Genomic DNA, 16,934 nt, shown 5'->3' on the forward strand with positions numbered 1-16,934 from the left:
ATAGAGGAGAGCGGAGATCTGACAGGTCGGACATCTCCCCCCCTCTTCCAGATAGTAGTAGTTGCCACCTTTTAGGAAAGACCTGGGAGACCTCATGTGACCTCTAACCCGCAATGAGTACAAAGGTTACTCAAGTGGTTTGTTAAATTTAAAACTGGCATGATCCTTATACATAATTAGAAGGGATGATGGCAATTAAGTTGTACATTGCACAAAGCAGGTTATAAAACATGTTTATTTTTTTTTCTTTACCTTAAAAAAAGAAAGCTCTACAGCCCCTTGTGGTATCCTCCTAGCTAGTTAGTCTTTACAAATACTGTAGCTGCTGACTGTTAAAATTAGGACAATTGCCTGTCCATGAATCCAGTTGTGTCTTCACCCGCACCAAATTTTAAATTGGTTCTTGGGTGCTGCCTCACCCATTTCGGGTAAGGGAAAACAGCAGTGAAGTGTTGCAGATTCACAGCTGCTTCTCCTATGCATGCGCAAAGAGAGCTGCGCTTTCGCAATGGCCCCCAAGGGGACCGAACTTCCGGATGACTTTGTCATGGTGAGATCACCCAGAAGAGGGAGCGCATACCTGTCAAAATCTAGGTACCCCCTGATGAGGAAAATAATTATAAATTGTGGGTGTAAATTTTTTAAGGTGGATAACATTAAAGGGACACTAAAGGCAAGATTTTTTTTTTGGTTTAAAAATAACAAACATTTTATACTTGCCTCCGCTGTGCAGTTTGTTTTGCACAGAGTGACCCGGATCCGTGTCTTCTGGGGTCCCTCTGCGGCTGTCTCTGCTCCTCCTCGCAAAAGCTTTCCACGTTCATGCAAGCTCCCTCGCATAGTGGAAAGCTTTTGCGAGCGCGCTCCCGTGATGCGGCGGCCATAGCCGCCGACTGTATCACTCGGCCCCGGCGCGCCGCATCATCCGCTGTGATTGACAGCAGCGCCAGCCAATGGCTGTCAGATGTTTTTTAGGATGCATTAAGGTAAAAAAACGTTTACCTTTACAACCCCTTTAACTGCTAAATTTATTGCATTTTTCTATCTGAAATCTTGGGTTGAATTCTTTTTGATTTTTAATTTCCATTTGTATCCCCCCCCCCCCCCCCCCCCCTCTAACTTTTCAAAGCATTGATATGTTGCCTGTATAGGAAGGCCACCTCAACCTGTTAAGTGAAAACCAGTGGAATTTAAGCAGTAATTAATTTTTTTGATCTGTAAATGCTGGTGGGTGCTTTTTCTTTGCTTAAATTTTAAGCTCTACTGTAGTGACTGGGCTGTTTGTTTAAGGTTATATTTAGCACATGAATATCTGAAAAGTATGCATGTATCATATCTTCCACTTAAAGTTACAGGCATCACTTTCAGCTTATTTTTTGCCCTGCTGCATATGGAGCAAGATGTTAAAGCGGTTAAAATGCAACCTTGGCTGTACCTCCTTAGTTTCTAAAATATTTTTACAATACATTTTTAGCAAAGGCTCCCTGCTTATCAAAAAAAAAGTAAATGGCTATATGTAGACTAGTCTGCTTAAAATCTGTAGCCAGCAGCATTGGCTTGATCTGGCAGTAAAGGCGTTTGGAACATGTACAGTATTTATTATAAGTTATAAACATGATGCTGCTTGCAGAATGTTTAATTCTGCAGCAAATTCTTAACATAATGCACAAATTGCTGGTACAGAGGAAAAGATAATGGTATTCAACCTGTAAACCAATCAGATTTAAGCTGTAGCTAAAGCCAAAAGTTGTTTTGCATACAGGAACATGTGGAATGAGGTGGGTGACCCGTTATCCGAGGCATTCTGGGTGTGTACCCATGGGATCAAAGAAATTTACGACATTTAATGACTTGTTTTACAGGCCTGGCAGAATCAACTGGGTCCCGTTAAAATATACAAGCATCTGTGTTACAAACTAAAGCCGGGTACACACTACAAGATTTTTATTTTTTTAGTTTATCCCAGCAGGTTGAATGGAGAAAAAAACTGACATATCGCTGTACCAACACAAGCAATGTTGGCGCAGTGATCTTCCCGCTTAACTATTGTATCCTGATGGGGGGGGATTCCCCATTCCCACCAGAATACACCGATTGGCACTCGGAGCCATACAAGCCCTGATTGATTTCAATCAGTGACCAAAAATTAGGCAAGTTCCTGACTGGGTGGATTTGATTTAAATCGCTGGTAAAAAGGCTTGATTTAAATCGCCTTGATTTTTAAATCTGAATTTTTTTAAAGAGCAACTGTCATCTCTGTCCCGCATCGGCTCCTCCTCTGACCCACTTTGTCTCACCGACAGTACCACCGCTGGTACTGCGGCAGTGACACAACAAGGTAAAGGAAGTGGTGGCAGCAGGCGAGTGGATACCTGCTGACAGGCGCTGCCATGATTGATCTGAAATGACTGATACTCTTTTTAAATGTAAGGGTTCATTGTAGTTGGAATATTTATTATTTACAAAATTAAAGTTTCGCATTTTAAAATAAGCGGTCAGGTAACAGCAAAATCGGAACCTATTCAATCATACAGATTTGCAAAACAATGGGATAAAGGAATATTCCTGAACTTTGCTTTATCTTATGGTTACTGTGAAACTGTGTGAATGCATCACTGCAGTGCATGTTATCACTGCTTGCAGAGCTTGGATACCAAAAAAAATTCAATATTGCAGAATGTACAGCCTCATGCTACATAACTAAGCTCCATTTCTTGCTGAAGAAACTACATTATTAATGTATCTTAACCACTTAAGGACCGCCTCCTGAAGATGTATGTCGGCAGAATGGCACGGCCGGGCACAAGCACGTACCTGTACGTCCTCTTTAAGTGCCCAGCCGTGGGTCGCGGGACCCGATCGCCGCCGGAGTCCCGCGATCAGTCCCCGGAGCTAAAGATCGGGGAGAGCTGTGTGTGAACTAGGGCTGCAACTAACGATTATTTTCAGAATCGATTATTGTGTCGATTAATCGAATAATGGCCTTAAGAGAAAAAATTAATTTTCGTCCAATTTGTTGTTGGGCAGATTACAAAACACAAATTGCCGCAAAAACACATTGCATGCTTCTCCATTGATGTATATTGAACCAAAAAAAATGGCACCGTTTTGGATTAAAAAGTCCTTGCCCTTTCCAAATAAGCAGCAGCCGAAAAAAAATCATGGATGTGAACATGTCCCATAGAAAAACATGTAGATGAACTGTAGTGTGTTTCTACAAAAAGCACCAAAAAACAGAGGTGTGATCCCAGGCCTAAGATGTTTAGTAACATAATGGGGTTAAAAAAAAACTAAAATAAGTACAAAAAGAGCAAATCACTACTGTATTTTTTTACTGTGGGACAGTGAAAGTAATATTTACAGTAGCGATTTGCTTTTTTGTACTATAAAAGGCTAATTTTTGTTTTTTTAACCCCATTATGTTACTGGCCGATTAATCGATTAATTTCATAATCGATTAGTTGTCGATTAATCGATTAGTTGTTTCGGCCCTAGTGTGAACACAGCTTCCCCGTTCTTCACAGTGACAGCTTCATTTATCGTGTGTTCTGTAATATAGGCAAACACGACCAATGACGTCACTTGTCCAGCCCCGCCCCCCCTACAGTTAGAAAAACATGAGGTCACACATAACCCCTACAGCGCCCCCTAGTGGTTAACTCCCTAACTGCAATTGTAATTTTCACAGTAAACCATGCATTTTATGGCATTTTTTGCTGTGAAAATGACAATGGTCCCAAAAATGTGTCAAAATTGTCCGATGTGTCCGCCATAATGTCAGTCACGAAAAAAAATCGCTGATCGCCGCAATTGGTAGTAAAAAAAATAAAAATGCAATAAAACTATCTCCTATTTTGTAAACGCTATAAATTTTGCGCAAACCAGTCGATAAACGCTTATTGTGATTTTTTTTTTTTTTTTTTTTTTTTTTAAATACCAAAAATAGGTAGAAGAATACGTTTCGGCCTAAACTGAGGGGAAAAAAGTTTTTTTTATATCTTTTTGGGGGATATTTATTATAGCAAATAGTAAAAAATATAGCATTTTTTTCAAAATTGGCACTTTATTTTTGTTTTATAGCGCAAAAAATAAAAACCGCAGAGGTGATCAAATACCACCAAAAGAAAGCTCTATTTGTGGGAAAAAAAGGATGCCAATTTTGTTTGGGAGCCACACCGCACAATTGTCAAAGCGACGCAGTGCCGAATCGCAAAAACTGGCCAGGTCCTTTACCTGCATAAAGGTCCGGGTCTTAAGTGGTTAAATAGAAAATTAACATTTTTTTACTCCAAAAGCATTTTATTCAAATTTTGATTAAAAATAAAAAAATGAATTTCAGAAATCCTAGATTTTTATCCACCCTGGTTCCTAATGAACCGGCCAGTTTTCAGCCAGTGTGTACCCAGCTTAGATGCTGCAAAAACTTTGCCCAGTTATCTTTCCTACCAATGTCGGTCTTGTCAGAACCTATGGTTACCAGAAAAACCTCAAGCTCATACCTAAACTCGCCTGAATGTTTAAAGGCAGCAACTTATCTCCCTCTCCCTTTTTAGGTGATTCAGAACAAGAGATTTTGTAATGGTTGTACATATTTTTTTTTTTTTATTTTTTTTTTTTACATGTCTAAAACCAAGCTTCTGCGTGTCTCATAGTGAACATAAATCTAAAACCAAGGGCGTGAGCAAATGCTCGCAGAGTGTTGGGACTTTTGGCTCTAGGCCCCTTGGTCAAAAACCATAGGTCTATGTGGCACAGACATGCACAGTTGACGTGTATTGCGCAGTTGACGAAAGATGGTAACTTGCATGTCTGCACATATGTGGTGGCAGATTAATCTGCCTGACACTGCTTGTGCATGTTTGGAATTACCAGGACACTGCTGGGCCAAAGCAACTAGTACTGCAATACTACTACTGGCCAATGCAATGGCACCCTTTACTGCTTACCATTGTACCATGCAAACACAACCATTGACTGCTGTGATTACTAATCTCCAAATTAATCTTTGCCAAGTTGCTTGAATCTTAAGACCAGGCTGTGGACAGGGCCTTGACTTTGCTGTAAACTGGCATGAAATAATATTTTTTATTGGGTCACCTTTTTGTCTCCCTAAAGTATTTTCTTATAAATAATGAAGTGGAAATTTAAAACCCTAATTCTGCCAAAAACCTCAAGGACTAGTAATCTGCAATACATGCAGTTGTTTGTGTTTTAGATATGGTTAAAGTAGAGCTATAGGCAAAACATTTTTTTTTATTATTTTTTTTGGCCCATCTTAGTATTGGGAATATTTACCTTCACCTCCTGTCCCATAGCTAAAACAGGAAGTGAGTGGAAACTCCTGCAAATAAAGGCAATCTCTTGGGTGCCCAACCCCCAGCTCACCAGAACGTGTTGCCCCATTGAAAGATCTGTTATGGGGGCAACTAAAAATTTGGGCAATTATTCTTTTACTTTCAGTGATAATAGTACAGAGGACAAAGAGATTGTGAACCTCTTTTAATAGGGACACAAGCCGGCAATGAAAACCTGAACTTGAACCTGTGTTCTTATCCATCTATTCAAAAACTAAATAAACTTTTGCCTTTTAGTTATACTTTAAGCAGGAGTGGTCTGGACACCTATATACTGTAGAGCTGCACGATTCTGGCTAAAATGAAAATCACTTCTTCTTTTTTTTTTTTTTTGCTTGGATTTCATTAAAACAAAGTAAATTGGCTTAACTTTACTGTGTTTTTTTTTTTTTCTTATATATTCATTGAAGTATTTTTTCCCCCAAAAAAAATTATTTGAAAGACTGCTGGGCAAATACAGTGTGACATAAAATATTGCAGCAATTGTGATTTTATTCCCTAGGGTCTTTGCTAAAATATAATGTTTGGGGGTTCCAAGTGATTTTTCTAGCAAAAAATATTGATTTTAACTTAAACAAGTGTCAGTAAAAGACTTTAAGTGGTTAAATTTCCTGCATTCACACACAGAAGTTTGATATAAGAAGGAAGTTAGTTACAATGTTTCATGTTGTTAAAAACTTGGCAGACTGCCCAGATTTTTTTCTTTACACAGAAGTTTATCCCTTTGATCTAAACTTGGCAGACTGCTGGGATTTTTTCTTTTGACAGCAGAGTGAGCAGATCTCTCCACTTCTTAAATAAAAGAATCATCAATCTCTGCGTTGGAGATCATCAGGGGGGTTGAATCGAGATCGCTATTTTTTTTCTCACGATTAATTATGCAGCTCTACTATATAGTAGAGTTGCACAATTAATCGTTAAAAAAAAAAAAAATCGAGATCTTGAGCTGTCAAACTTTGCTGGATTTCTATTTTTTTGCACAACGTTGCTCAGCGCTGGGATAAAAAAAGTATCATCTGGTTCCTTTAGATCACAGGGATGAACTTTGGTCTGTAAATTGGGTCAGTTTAACTACTTAAGGTAGAAGTAAAGATGATTGTAAAACAAATGGCTGACAGGCAGGGTATTAATGGCAGAAGAGACCTTTTATTGGTCTCTTCTGCCATAAATGCATCATTCTGCCTGTTAGCTGTCATGTTCGTTGAGCCATGCATGTGCGCAGCTCTGCGAACATTTACGACTCCAATCTGTGCCACGGTGCTGTGACTCCCATGTGTATATGTGTGTGTATGTATATATATATAAATTTTAACTGTTCTTTTTGGCTAAGGGCATCCTGCATTTTTTTTGTTTAGGTTTTGGCACCAAAATTTTCATTTTGGTGTACCTTGAATAAAAGGCAGACACCAAGAGGTGCCCACACACGTCTGCAGCAGCCATACCCATTGTAAAGCCCAGTACCCACTGCAATCAATGTACAAACTCAAGGCGGCTAATTTATTGTGCTGCTCTTTATTATTCATGCATCATGGGGTAATCGTACTATTGTACAAATTTTGAGCATTGTAGATGTGTGTTCCTGTGCCGTCATATGAAAACTATCTAAAAGTATTCTAAATGTAACGTGGTGCCATATGGCCTTTATCTGTATTTTTGAGTGATTTGTTTTGTTGTTCATGCCTCAGTGTGAAACCTAAAAGTTTACATCCTGATATTTTTTTTTATTCCCTATAATTCAAAAATGTGTTGTATTTTCAGTAATCTATGCCAGCAATTATGACCATGTTAGCAGACCATGCAGCTCGACAGCTGCTGGATTTCAGCCAGAAGTTGGACATCAACCTTTTGGACAATGTCGTGAATTGCTTATACCATGGAGAAGGAGCTCAGGTAGTTATGCTTTGTTTATCCATAAGTCTGTATAAATTACATTGATAAAATATAGTTTTCTGCTTTTAGATGTAAACCAGTTATCAACCTGGAAGCTGGCTCTGCCACGCAGATGTACTGTGGACATTGATGGAAATGTTTTATCTTCAGTTGTCTTGTGATAACTTTAGGGAATAAAGGAAGGCTTGCTCACTGTATATTAAGATTGTGAGTCCAACAATTCCCTTTACAGTGAGCAGTCTGGGCAACACTGCTCCTGTAATTTTTCATTGGCTGTGTCTGCAAACTTTAGACAAGTGAGTGCAGTTTGTTTCAGGCTGGCTCCTACAGAATGATATACTGCCCCTTGTCTACAGTTTGTGGATAGAGCCCATAACAAGTTACAGGAGCAGCTTTGCAAAAGGCTCTAAAAAGATGTGTTTTACAAAAGATACTGCTAGCCTGTCCTTGTTTCCACAGACATCTTTAAAGGTGTTGTAAAGGTTTGTTTTTTTTTCCTCCTAAATGGGTTCCTTTAAGCTAGTGTATTTTTTTTTTTTTGTCTGAATCGAAATCGAAGGAAAAGGTAAGTGAACCAAAAAAACAAACAAACCTTTACAACCCCTTTAACTCAATTTAACTTATTACCACTGCCATAACTATAAGGGCAGGGGTTGAAAGAGGTTGTAAATAAGCTCATTGCTACAATGACAACCATGAGATTATTTTTACATTTTAGAGCCCAATTCTCTTGTTTTAGTAAGTGTGATTCAGGCAGCTATAACGCCACCTGATCTTGTCAAGAGACCCTTATTAGGATATAATTGGGGGGCGGGGGACTGCAAGTCCTTTCTCATTCACAGAACGCTTTGTATTCCATGGTGAACCATTCACCAAATAGATCACTAACCAACCTAGGTGGTAGCACTGCCTTCATGATGGCATGCAGGTAATGAAAAAAGGTTAATGTAAAAGGTAACACGGTTAAGCAAGTATGTATGCACATTTTGTTACTTGCAAATTCAGTTTGCATTAAATCCTTCAGATGGCCCTCTCAGGGATTTCATTGATTTTTGCAGCCAGTGTTGATGGGAGTTCATTCCATTAGAAGATGATAGGACTGTCCTAGTTGGCAGTCAAGATTTTAGTGTTTTTCCATGTACCAAAATCAAACTTGGTTTTGCAGTAATGTGCCGTATATATTATCAGATATCTATTCAGACCCTAAGCCCTGGTTTACACCAGTGTGATTTCTCATGCAATTTGACAGTTCAAAATTGCATGACAAGTTGCACCCCATCTGCAGCGACTTTAAAAAAATGTCCCTGTGCTATTCTGCAATTTCATTGCAACTTGTATTTGCTTCTGTTAAATGAAGTTGCACTTCAAAGCTGCCCTGGTGTAAGCCAGGGCCTCATTTCTGTATTCATTTTTTTTTTCATTGATTGGCCAACCCATATATTTACACAATTTTTCAAGGTCCTTTTTAAAAAGTAAAACAATTCTGCAGTTTATATTTTATAGTTCTGGCAAATTTGTGTGTGACTTGTATATAATTTGTTTTTCTTGCAGCAGAGAATGGCACAGGAAGTACTGACCCATTTAAAAGAGCATCCTGATGCCTGGACAAGAGTTGACACAATTCTTGAGTTTTCACAGAATATGAACACCAAAGTAAGCACACATGTTCAGTTCGACACACACCTCTTCTTTTATTTTTTTTATTTTTTTTGTTCTTGGTCTATGAACTTTGAAGAAAGTATCCCATTTGCCATGTCGTCGTTGTGGGGTGTGTTTTTTTTTTTTTCTTTTTCTTCCCTTTTTTCTAATAAAGAATGGTTACCCTTGCTGCATCTGTTGAAAAAATTCAAACAGCTCTATTTTAATTTGATAAAACAAAGTCGATTAAGTTGCACATTGATATTTGTCACTCGTAGAACTTCAGATTTTTTTTTTTTTTTTTAAGGGTTTAGGTCAAGTGCAGAAAAGGGATGTGTATTTTTAGTTAAACTTCTAGCTTCGTACCTCATACATCCTGACTGGGGTAGATGTTTGGAGCTTTCTCCTAGAAAAATCTGTAAAGTGAAAGAGCTTTAAAATCGTGCACTTTTCAGGAGGGCTGTGAGAGCTAGTGTATATCTTGTCTGCTGGGTAGATGCCCCAAATATTATACTATATTTTATAAGAAGAGAACTTTGTGTACTAAATATACATTTTGACTGTTGACCGTTCAATTTTTCTTTTTAAATGTGTAATTTGGCTGTCCCTATTGCTTTAACATACATGTGAAAGTTTTTTACCTGTTAAAATAATTGTTAAATTGGAACCTAGGTATGCACTTTGACTAATAAGATATCTTGTTGTCATCAATTGATCCAGTATGGAAGTGTGAAACCTTTAATGCACATGTCTGTCTCCCTTTTAGTCTTGTACAGATATCTATTTAGGATGATAGCACTGATGTTGAGTTTTATATAATGTCTCAGCTAATTTATAATTTGACTTTGCTGTGACTGATGCTTTAAGACTGGACACTTAGGAATTCTGGTCCCAGCTTTACTGAACTTCCCCAAAGTGCTCACATTAGTAACAGTATTTGCTTGCCTGGTCATTTATTTGCTTATAAATACTGACAGTTATTACTAATGTTTAAGTTGATTTATCAACAGTACTTTTAAAAACTCAGTATTGTCTTGTGAAAAATTGACATGATTAGCGGAACAGAAAGAGAAAGCAACAGGTAAAGAACTCTTCAATTTACATAATCTGCAAATGATTTGGTGCTAAAATTTCTGCACTATTGCATTTGGCTTATATGCATTTTTAAATATATATAATTTATAATATTTTTTTTTTTTTTTTTTTTTTTAAAGCTGTTAACGCTTCCTGATATTAATCATAATGTTCCATTATGTTGATTGCTTGTAATAGGAAGAAAAGGGGTGTCTTCCTGTGCAACTGACACAGCTAGGCTTTGACGGCAGGCCTCCACAAGGTCTACCCTTTTCATTCCCTTTAACTGAATTCTGTTCATCAATTGTATTTGTTTCATGGGTGGGTGGGTGTGGGTGGTTATGGGGTGGGGCCAAGTAAAGTATTTTTTTTATTAATATTGAGGGTACATAGGCACTTCTGCCACAGGGATCATTGACACTGATTTTGTAAATATATTCCATATTTGCTGTTGCAAGAGTTCATAATTTTGTATGCAATCCCAGATATTGAATAATGCCAACGGTCTACACTTGATCTCTTAATTATTTTTAATATCTTTGCCAAAAGTTAAGGCCGTATTGGCCAGTCACATGCTTTTTCCTTCACAGTTTGTCAACACTACAAATCTAGTCATGTGATAAATCTGTACATGCTGCCAAGATATGTGTATGCAAACACTCAGGTAAATCTTAATCGTACAACAACAGATTTCACTTTAAACTACTTGATCAGCTGATGATCCCTTTGGTCGAAGCTATATTGATCGACTTTGTTATATAACAACTAACCTTTGTAGTAAAAACTTTTATTCTGGGTCAAAGTGAGTAAATATACTGTATAGTCTGTAAATTTTACCTTTCAGGTATTGGTGTAGTAGTGTAATAAAAAATAAATAAAAAATTGCATCCTGTAAGAGGCCACTCATTTTAAATGGCCTAAATAGTGGTATGAACACGACTGTTCTTCTGCAGGAATCAATTTATTGAAAGTGAGCATACTTTTGATAAAAAAAAGTGCAATTAACTTGTTGCACCTATACATTTTATTTTTTTAATGTGTCCTCTCTAAACAATCACTTTATAATTTGGCATGTCATTCCATATATATGTTCTTGCGAAGTTTGTGTTGAAATTTTGAATGGTTTGACAACAGCTTTTTTAGATTTGAAAAGGAAGTGCTGGAAGGGGGCTAAATAACTCCCCTTGTGTGTGCGTTTTCTCTCCTCCTCTCTCCTCTCTCCTCTCTCCTCTCTCCTCTCTCCTCTCTCCTCTCTCTCTCTCTCTCTCTCTCTCTCTCTCTCTCTCTCTCTCTCTCTCTCTCTCTCTCTCTCTCTCTCTCTGGGATGTCCCCACTTTAAATATGAGATCTGGGATCTCATTTACACTAAAATGCAATAAAAAGTATTTTAAGAGCTATGGGCGTAAGTGACGTTTTGATGATGCCATATTTTACCGCACCAGGTGACACCTGGTGACACCAACCCTAGTGACGCCACTGGTGTCGGCACCATGGGTTTTCACCAAGGAGCTCGCCCCGATCCTGGCCCTGCTGAGACAGCGATGGATCTCTATCGTGGGATATCTGGACGACCTTCTCCTGAGAGCTTCCTCGGGCTCGGAATTAGAAGAGGACGTGTCTATCACGTGTCAGGCTCTCCAAGAGTTCGGCTGGCTTCTGAATATCCAGAAGTCCGTGTTGGTTCCGTCTCTGTGTCTGGAATACCTAGGGCTAGTCCTGGATTCCGCGGAGGCAAGGGTTTTTCTCCCAATGGAGAAACTCTAGACACTGCATTCTGCGGTGCAGCAGTTGTTGACCCAGAGTGGTTGTCTCTTCGATTCTGTATGAGGCTTCTGGGTCTGATGGTGGCCTCTTTCGAGGCAGTTCCTTATGCCCAATTCCATGCCAGGGAGGTACAGAAGGTAATTCTGTCACGTTGGGACAAGCTCCCGTCTTCTCTGGATTACCAGATTCGGTTGAGCCATCTGGTCATGTCTCTTCCCTGGTGTGGTGGCTGACATCTCCGGTGCTTCGGACCGGGAAGTCTTTTCTACCGTGTCGCTAGACAGTGGTCACGACTGGTGCCAGCCTCTCTGGCTGGGGCGCTGGACTCAGGAGAAGTCCCTCCTGCCGAGCAATATTCTGGGGCTCCGAGCAATCAAGCTGTGCCTTGCCGGGTGGTCCCTGGATCTGCAGGGCCGACCGGTCAGGATCCAGTCCGACAACGCCACGGCCGTGGCGTACGTCAATCATCAGGGAGGCATACGGAGTTTAGCTGTGGCGACGGAGGTCGCGCTCATCCTTCGGTGGGCCGAATGGTCCGTTCCGGCTCTATCGGGCGTGTACATTCCGGGAGTATAGAATTGGCAAGCCGACCTAAGTCGCCAAAGGCTAGACCAAGGAGAATGTTCTATTCTCTCGGAGATGTTTCTGAGTCTGTGCCATAAGTGGGGCACTCCAGACGCGGACTTTTTAGCGTCCCGTCTCAATCGGAAGGTGCCACGGTTTGAAGGACCCGTGGGCGGACGCGTTGGTGGCGCCTTGGGGGTCACTATCGCCTGATTCACGTCTTCCCTCCTCTGAAGCTTCTTCCTCGCCTGCTGCGCAGAGTGGAAACCGAAGGGATTCCGACAATCCTGTTCGCCCCAGATTGGCTGCGCCGTTCCTGGCGTCTACCCCTGAGAGAAGATCTTCTGTCGCAGGGTCCGATCTTCCACCCTGCTTTACGGTTGCTGGCTTTAATGGCGTGACTGTTGTGAGCCTGGTGTTGAAGGTCCGGGGCCTGTCGGGCTTGGTGGTTTCTACCATGCTGCGTGCACGGAAGTCTACTTCACGGGGGATTTACCGTTGTACGTGGTAGGCCTACATCTCTGTGTGAGGAGATGAAGAGACACTCCCGTACATACGTGGTGTCCCGGATTCTGCTGTTTAATCAGCAGGGAGTGGATCAGGCTCTCGCCTTGAGTGCGGTTATGGGTCAGATTTCGGCTCTGGCTTTTTACTTTCAGCGGCCATTGGCAGCGCACCCCTTGGTGCGCTCGTTTGTGCAGGGGGCCCGACATGTGGCCCCTGCTGTGCGCCCTCCACTGCTCCCATGGGACTTGGTTTTGGTCCTCTCGGTGCTTCAAGATGCTCCCTTTGAGGACGTTCAGAAGATCCCTTTGTTGACTCTGTCACAATAGACTAGTTGTCGATTAATCGATTGGTTGTTTCGGCCCTAAAGCGGACCATCCGCCGAAGAAAAGGACACCAAGGTTATGGTAGCTAGCTGCTGCCATAACGATATCCCTCTTCAAAGTGCCGCCGGCGGTCTATAAGTGGTTAAAATAGGGATGCAATGGAAAACGTGCGTGTGTTCTACTATAATATTTACTTTTTTTCCCACCACGTGTGATCACTTAACCTCTGTTCTCTGCTGCCTAAGGGACAGAGGTGAGGTGGAGACTGCATGGGGGGGTTTGACAGTAGGAGCAATACTCTGATCGTCCCACCGTTGAGCTGTGCAAGGGAAAGTGTCAGCACAAATCTTGCCCTTGGAGGAGAGGCAGGCTGTGTTCCCGACACGGCTACAAACCTGATCACAGCTGGGATGGATGTGCTTTTGTGCCTAGCGTGGTCAGCTTGAAATAGCCGGTCTCGGCTACATGTGAATTGAGTTTGGTGGTCTCAGCCCGGCTCCCGGTGGGTGTGCTATGCGAGGTAAGCTTGCGCTTAGTACGCCCACCCCCCTCCCACAAAAACCACCACACTTACACTCACTCGAAATTGGGTTAACATGCACGCGACTTTGACCACACGGTCTCTAAAAAGAGAGGCGAAGGACTAACGGGGCTGGTTGAGCGGGCTAGATCCTCTCACTCCCTTATAGGGAGTCCCTCTGCCCCGTTGGGCTTCAAAGCGGAGCAGGCAGGGCGGGCTATGTGGGGGGACCCCCTCACTCACCCACCATTGCCACCCGGGGCATGGAGAAAGGTGGCAGATTGCCTCTGGGGGAGGCCTGCCTACTCCCAACTCCTGCAGTCCGGCTCCTCTCTCGAGTACACGCACAAAATACACAAAAAAAAAAATAGCTATGCGGGGAGACTGGCAGAATCATCAGGTATTTCACCCAAAGGAAAAAATGCAAAGAGATCAGATTACTTTTTAACGCAAGTACATGGTACAACATACACATCAGGACTATGAGATGTTGGAGTAACATACAAATTATAAAAAAAAGGCTAGTACAGTACTAGTCTCCTCCCTAGCACTTTCTACCACAGGTAGTCTGCTTAGCCACTTCATTCAATACACTTCCTGTTGACCTAGGTTATCAGACACCGCACCTGGGCCTGTCACCACGTCAGCCTGGACTTGACAGTATAGTACTGCAAAAAGCCATGCTGATGTCAGAACATCAGTGCTGCTCAGAGGAGTATTAAAGACTGCCGCCTACTACCCCCACAGAGAATATCCTGGCGTGTCCTATGACCAGAATATATATATATATATATATATATATATATATATATATATATATATATATATATATATATATATATATATATATATATATATATATATATATATATATATATATATATATATATATATATATATATATATATATATATATATATATATATATATCTCTCAATCTGCAGCCTCTCCCGTCTAGTTTCCCGTGGTGCCCTCTGTGTGCAGGAGAAAGCTGACAGTGGCTGGCAATTGACGTAGTCCATAGTGTTGCTTTGGGGCTTATGTTGTCTGCTGCCTCTCCTACACGTATGACCTCCCCCCCTAATGCCCGCACACACGCACCTCTACCCCCATATGACATTGCTGGATTATTCACCAAGAACCAGCCCTGTCACATGAGTGCCCTTTAGCCCTGTGTAGACTACAACTCGAAATGCTCATAGTTGACATCTTGGCAATTGTATGGGCAAAGTACATGTTCACTAAAAAGTTATGTGTTTTCAGCATACGCATTTTTGATTTTGACATAAGCCCACTGAAGTGACTAGCCTTGGGTGATATACAGTGACAAATTAAATCCTCCTATACAAGGTGTACCTGTTTATTTGGAGTCTTCTCTCCTCCACAGCCTTCCACGTTGCCAAGTTTCGATATTTCTCAGGTTCCAGGAGGAAGGGGGTGTAGATCTGATGTCGCACATTTTACATGCATAGCTGTGTATAATCTGGGACCTGAGTAAAGTGAAACGGTTACACACACACACACACCCCCTCCCCCTTACAGTCTCACTGGGAAGCAAGCACATCTTAGGCGGTCAATAACCTGCTGTGTGCTGGGGGTGCTCAAAGGATTAGCTGGAGTCTAAATATCTCAGAATTGACCCATGCAGAATAGCAGAGGAAGGACTGCACAGATAGGATCCACACTAAGTGCTATGAATTGAAGCAAAGTACATGCTATATTAGGCTTTGCTTTGTAAAGGTTTTATTTTGGCAATTTACAACCACTTTTAACACCTGTCCTGAGTGTGAGTCTGCCATTGCCTGTTATGCAGAACCAGAGAAAATGTGAAGGTCCAGGTTTACTTGCTGCAGTTTTGTTCCAGTTTGATCATGTAAGTTCAGAGGGACTGCATGACAGCCAGGCAACTTGCATTTACAAATGGTCCGTAATGAATTTCTCACAGCAAGTCTCCTCTTGCATGTTGGAGCTTAGTGGAATCTAGTTATTTAACACAGCTTACATTGGATTGAAACTTTATAGTGCATGCTGCCCCAAATAAAATTACATATGCGCGTTCGTTTGATTTTGACTTATGTAAATGTAGCCGCCTTGTGTTTTTTTTTTATTTTTTTTGTTTTTTTTGTTTTTTTTGTTTGTTTTTCTTGTTTTTAGCTTCAGATTGTTAGAAATACCTAGGGATCCAGCTTTGCCATTTAGACCACACCAAGCACAGAAGCATCTCCATGCTGTTGTGGTCAGGTTGTGTCTCCTCCTTTGGAGATGCAGGATGTTGTGTTACCATGCAGAGTGCTTGTTTCTCTGGCAGTCAGTTCATCTGTCACATCAAGCCCTGGCGTGTCTGTGTTTTTTTTTTTTTGGATTGATAGGGGCACCAAGCAGGAGCCTCGTTGTCAAAACAGGCAGTGGCAGTTTTTTGAGAAAACTAAAGATTTTGCTAAGCAATGAACACTTTATTTTTGTGGGTTTGCCAATATATGGGCATTCACTGTGATTTCTAAGCTAAGATCCGAAGGCGTACAAAGCCGTACGCCTGTCGGATCTAACCCAGATGCCGTCGTATCTTTGTTTGAGGATTCAAACCAAAGATACGATGCAGGAAATTTGAAAGTACGCCGGCGTATCAGTAAATACGCCGGCGTACTCGCTCTGTGGATCTGCCCAAAATGTCTCGTGTAAGATTCACTGCTTTTTTTTTTTTCTCCTGCATTTGATGTGCCGCAGGTGGGGAGTTCAGACATCCATAGAAGTGAACAGCTGTACACCCCTGTACTCCTGTAAATGTTAATGCTTTGTGCATTGGTGTCTTTGCCTGCATGTGAATGAGATTTTTTCTGAACACAGAAGTTTTAATGTTTGAGAAATACTTCAGATGCACAGAAACATTAGTGTTGTACGATTACAAGAATGTACATTGCTTCTAGAGCCAGGTGTACATCGGGCATAGGAAAATGTTAGGCGTTTTTTTTATGCCTGCAAATTAGAGCTGCACGATTAATCGTCAATTGTTATCGCAATTTTTTTTTTTTTATTTTTTTTTTTTTTTTTGCAATCTTGTCAAAGGGTTTCCCGATCTTTGGTATGCAGAGAATTTTCTCTCTACTCTCGGCCATCAAAAGTCAGTCTGGGCAGTCTGCCAAGTTTTCTGATGTTTGTTTTTTCAAGTTAAAAGCTTTATTTTTTTGCTAGAAAATACCACCCTCCAGCTGTGGTGGAACTACACTTCCCATGATGCATTGTAAAAATCTGACATTCACAGACATGACTAGGCATGATGGGAATTGTAGTTCCTGAACAACT

At 41.0% G+C, this 16,934-nt stretch overlaps 1 protein-coding gene across 1 annotated transcript in view; it reads left to right on the forward strand.

Moving 5' to 3' along the window:
- Positions 1-16,934, forward strand: part of XPO1 (exportin 1) — a 93,123-nt gene that overhangs the window by 23,511 nt on the left and 52,678 nt on the right. The window contains 2 exon segments of the mRNA XM_040351118.1: positions 7,113-7,244; positions 8,796-8,897. Coding sequence (XP_040207052.1) covers positions 7,119-7,244; positions 8,796-8,897 — 228 coding nt within the window. The 5' untranslated portion in view covers positions 7,113-7,118.

Source organism: Rana temporaria, chromosome 4 (assembly GCF_905171775.1).
Source record: "Rana temporaria chromosome 4, aRanTem1.1, whole genome shotgun sequence".
NCBI classification, from domain to species: domain Eukaryota; kingdom Metazoa; phylum Chordata; class Amphibia; order Anura; family Ranidae; genus Rana; species Rana temporaria.